This window comes from Cebus imitator, unplaced genomic scaffold (genome assembly GCF_001604975.1).
Source record: "Cebus imitator isolate Cc_AM_T3 unplaced genomic scaffold, Cebus_imitator-1.0 Scaffold77, whole genome shotgun sequence".
Classification (NCBI taxonomy): Eukaryota; Metazoa; Chordata; class Mammalia; order Primates; family Cebidae; genus Cebus; species Cebus imitator.
In genome coordinates this window covers 1,694,554-1,698,587 of record NW_016107392.1, presented here as the reverse complement: position 1 = coordinate 1,698,587, position 4,034 = coordinate 1,694,554, and the positions used below count along the sequence as shown (strand labels likewise).

The 4,034-nt window shown below is 40.7% G+C and overlaps 1 protein-coding gene across 1 annotated transcript in view; it reads left to right on the top strand.

The window, feature by feature from the left end:
• The window catches only part of LRGUK (leucine rich repeats and guanylate kinase domain containing), a 123,961-nt gene extending 121,163 nt beyond the window's left edge, over window positions 1-2,798 (top strand). The window contains exon 20 of the mRNA XM_017532523.2: window positions 2,459-2,798. Within this exon, the coding sequence (XP_017388012.1) occupies window positions 2,459-2,589 (131 nt within the window). The 3' untranslated portion in view covers window positions 2,590-2,798. The remainder of the gene's footprint in view (window positions 1-2,458) is intronic.
• Window positions 2,799-4,034: the final 1,236 nt, after the last annotated feature.

Sequence of the window (4,034 nt, the reverse complement as noted above, 5' to 3'; positions counted from 1 at the left end):
TCAGGTAATCTGCCCGCCTTGGTCTCCCAAAGTGCTGGGATTACAGGCATGAGCCACCTTGCCTGGCCCATTTTCATCTTTTTATCATTTTGGTTTGTCTCTACATTCCAGCTTGATTAGATCACTTGGTATCTGATGAATCTCCTATATTCTCTATTTTATAGATTTTTGAGATCTGTAAAGCCAACAAGCATGTGACCTCTGCCTATGTCATAGTCACTGTCAACAACAGAACTCAGGATTCAGCTGAGAGTTGTGTCACATGGCAAGTCTCTGGAGACTTAACTTCAGGGAAAGCCCACTTTCCCCGAAAGTAATCACTTCTATGCGATTACTACTCACATTTCTCTAGTGTAACCCCATGAGAAACTTTGATAAGTGCCCTGTAGAAATCAAGATACCTTATATCAGTGGTATTTTTCTAACTCACAGGTCAGCAACCTTTCTGTAAAGGACCACACAGTAAATGCTTTTGGCTTCGTGAGCCATGTGGACTCTTGTGTAACCCTCAGCCTACCATTGTAGTATGAGAGCAGTCACAAACAATGTGCAAATGAATGGGTACAGGCTGGCTTCCAATAAAGTTTTATTTACAAATTAAATAAAATTTACAAATCCTTTGCAAACCCCTTCAACACTCATCACTCACTACAGTATTTTATAAATGCACAACCCTTTTTTTAATCAACTGAAATTTGCTAAGATTTAAAGTCAAATGTGGCTAGGTGCAGTGGTTCATGTCTGTAATCTCAGCACTTTGGGAGGCTGAGGCAGGCAGGTCACTTGAGGTGAGAAATTTGAGACCAGCCTGGCCAACATGGCAAAATCCTGTCTCTACTAAAAATACATAAAGTAGCCAGGCATGGTGGCATGCGCCTGTAATCCCACCTACTCGGGAGGCTAAGGCAGGAGAATTGCTTGAACCCAATAGGCGATGGTTGCAGTGAGCCAAGATCATGCCACTGCACTCCAGGCTGGGTGCCAAAGTGAGGCTCCATCTCAAAAATAAATAAAAATAAATAAAGTCAAACGTATTGGTTTGTAAATCTTTATTCCTATTTTTTAAAATGGCAATATTATTTGTCCTTCAACACTGTTCTCACTGTGGATGAATTGTCTAAGGCTGGATGCTCTAAAACTGCTTCCATAAGCAATTCCACCACTGTGAGATGTAATTTATCTAGTGGTAGAACTTGAACAGATTGAAAAAGGAGGCCTACTCCTCTACTGTCTTCTTTCTTCTCAACGTGTTTGCTTTGTACTTTCCTGTTTAAAAAAATATCCCCATGGAGAAAAACAAAAACCAGCAAACAAGGAAGGGCCGGGCACAGTGGCTCATGCCTGTAATCCCAGCACTTTGGGAGGCTTAGGCGGGAAGATCACCTGAGATCAGGAGTTCGAGACTAGCCTGGCCAACATGGTGAAACCCCAACTCTAGCAAAAATTAGCAGGGCATGGTGGTGGTGCATGCCTGTTATCTCAGCTACTCAGCAGGCTCAGGCATGAGAATCTCTTGAACCCAGGAGGTGAAGGTTGCAGTAAGCTGAGATCTTACCACTGCACTCCAGCCTAGGTGACAGAGCAAGACTTGATCTCAAAAAAAAAAAAAAAACTGAGGAGTTTTTTTTCCCTTTTCTTTTGCTGATAACAGTATCCTCTCAAGCAGTGTCTTATTTTTTCTTTGAATACATCCTGAAACGCTCAGTATTTCCTTTGACTTTTCATTGGTTTGGTTTGGCCAATAGATCCAGTCTTCGTAATCTTACCCATCATTTCTGTTTCTCTCATTCTCTGTGGAATCCTCTGCTTTAGTTTCTCAATCCCTGCTACTCTGCTGTCTCATCAGTGAGAATTCTGCTTCTGCCATGGCCACCATGCCTCTACCTTTCCTCTCTATCTTCTAAACTCCTCCTGCTTCCCACGGTCCCTGGAGAAACCTAGATCCAGATGTCTTCCTGCTTGGTGAACAGACCAATCTTTAGAGGGCATTACATGAAGCTTCTATAGAAAGAACTTCACTGTGTGTGTGACTGTGTGCACGTGTATGATTGTGAAAGAGTACTGAGTGCAACATTGTTACAGAGGGTATGAGCAGGTGGAAGAATCACTAGTGACTGCTTGATGTAGCATCCTCTGGTCATTGGGCAAGTCTACACAACCTAACACTTGTTCAACCATGTACATGCTATCTTCTGACCTCATCCACTATTGTTCTTCCTTGAATGTCGTTTCTTTCTTTCTTTTTTTTTTGGCCTCAAGTGATCCACCCACCTTGGCCTCCCAAAGTACTGCAATTACTGGCATGAGCCACCGTGCCTGGCCTCATTTATTTCTTATAGTTTGTCACAAATGAATTCTAGAAATTATTGCTGTGCGTATATCATGCAACGCGTATTTTCTTTGTACCAGGAAACCAACGGATTAACTACATGTGTCTTTTTTTCTGAATGTTTTACAGCACTACCTATACAATCATTTGCACGTGAAAAAGAGTCTCACCAACACCAGCGACAATCAGTGCCAGTCATCAGTCACCCAGGTTCCAACGTCAAACCCACCCTCCCTCCAATCCCTCAGGGCCACAGGTAAGACAGCACTTGACATCTGATCCTAACATGGAAAACTTGCTCTGCTGATGTCTAATTCTTCGCCTTACCTGGCCATGGGTCCCAGCTGTTTCTCATTCAACCCATTACCCACAGAAGAATGTTCTACCTGCCTTAATTCTCTCAATGAATTTCTTTTGTGATGCTTTGGCTGGTGTCTTATCTTTTTTATTAAAAAATAAGTTTCTTAAATAATTTTTAAAGATGTGAGTTTCTTTTTTAAAAAACATGAGTTATTCTTAGCTTTTAAAAATGTCATTTCAGTTTTTTCCATAGCTATAAATAATTTTTTCCAGCTGCTTCCTGCTCAGAAATATCAGATGGGAAACTCTCCCAAGATCTCTGCACTGTGATATGCAGAGTGGCTTTTTGATATATCCAACTGGGATTGTGATCTTAAAATTTCAACATGTCCGTTTATAACATTCCTGTATGCGCGAGAGGATTGATTTATTTTGTACTCATTATGAAAGGACTGCAGAGTTCCATTTAACTTGTAGCCAACATGATACCGACTGCATCTCTTAAGGAATTAAAGTAATTTTGGGGATTCTTGACTTGCTTTAGCAACATGAAAGAATAAAACATAAGAGTTAATTGTTTTATTTCACCCTTCTCTGACTCTGATTATGTACTGCTTGTCTTAGATATGCTTTTAGACACTTTCATCACCCTTATGGTTTCACTCCCTGTCTTATAAAGAAAAACTCCACTGAGTAGTTACAGACAAGGCTGGTATTTAGCTAGTATGTGCCAGTAAGGCTATCCTGATTGTTAAAACTTTGAGATACATTCCTTTGTATCGGTAAATGGACTGTTTTCTAAGTACTCTGTGCATGAAGACTAGTGAAAAAAGAAGCCTGCTCGTAGTAGTGTACTCATTGTTAAATATTTTGAACATCAGAATCTTCTAACGACTTTCCTTTTTAAAATATCAAAGCCCCTTTTAATAATCCTCTTCCCTGTGACAAATGTGGTTGTAACACAATTTGCTATTGGCTCCTGTCCTCCTCCTAGTTCTGCTCTCAAATGGGAGCTGATTAAATTTCTTTTCTTGGGGTTGGTGAGGGTGGAGCAGGGGGACCACGGAGGAGATGACAAGGCTGGGCAGGGAAAACGGAGGCATCTTTTCTGGAGAAGTGGGGAGACAGGGGGTGGGTCACTGTACTCCAAGAATCTTCAAGAATAGTTTAACATTCACAAGCCTCATCTAATCTTTTAAAAAATTATGAAATATTTCAGGGATGATAGAAAATATATAAATAATACTTCTGATTTAAGACAACATGGAGGAGCTGCACATTTCCTGGTTTTTCTCACTGAATACAGCTAAAATCCTGAACATTATAGCTAAAACTCTGAGAGGTGACAAGAAGGCAGATAGGCTATGGATCTGAGAGCTCAAAAAACAACATGGTGGTTAATACT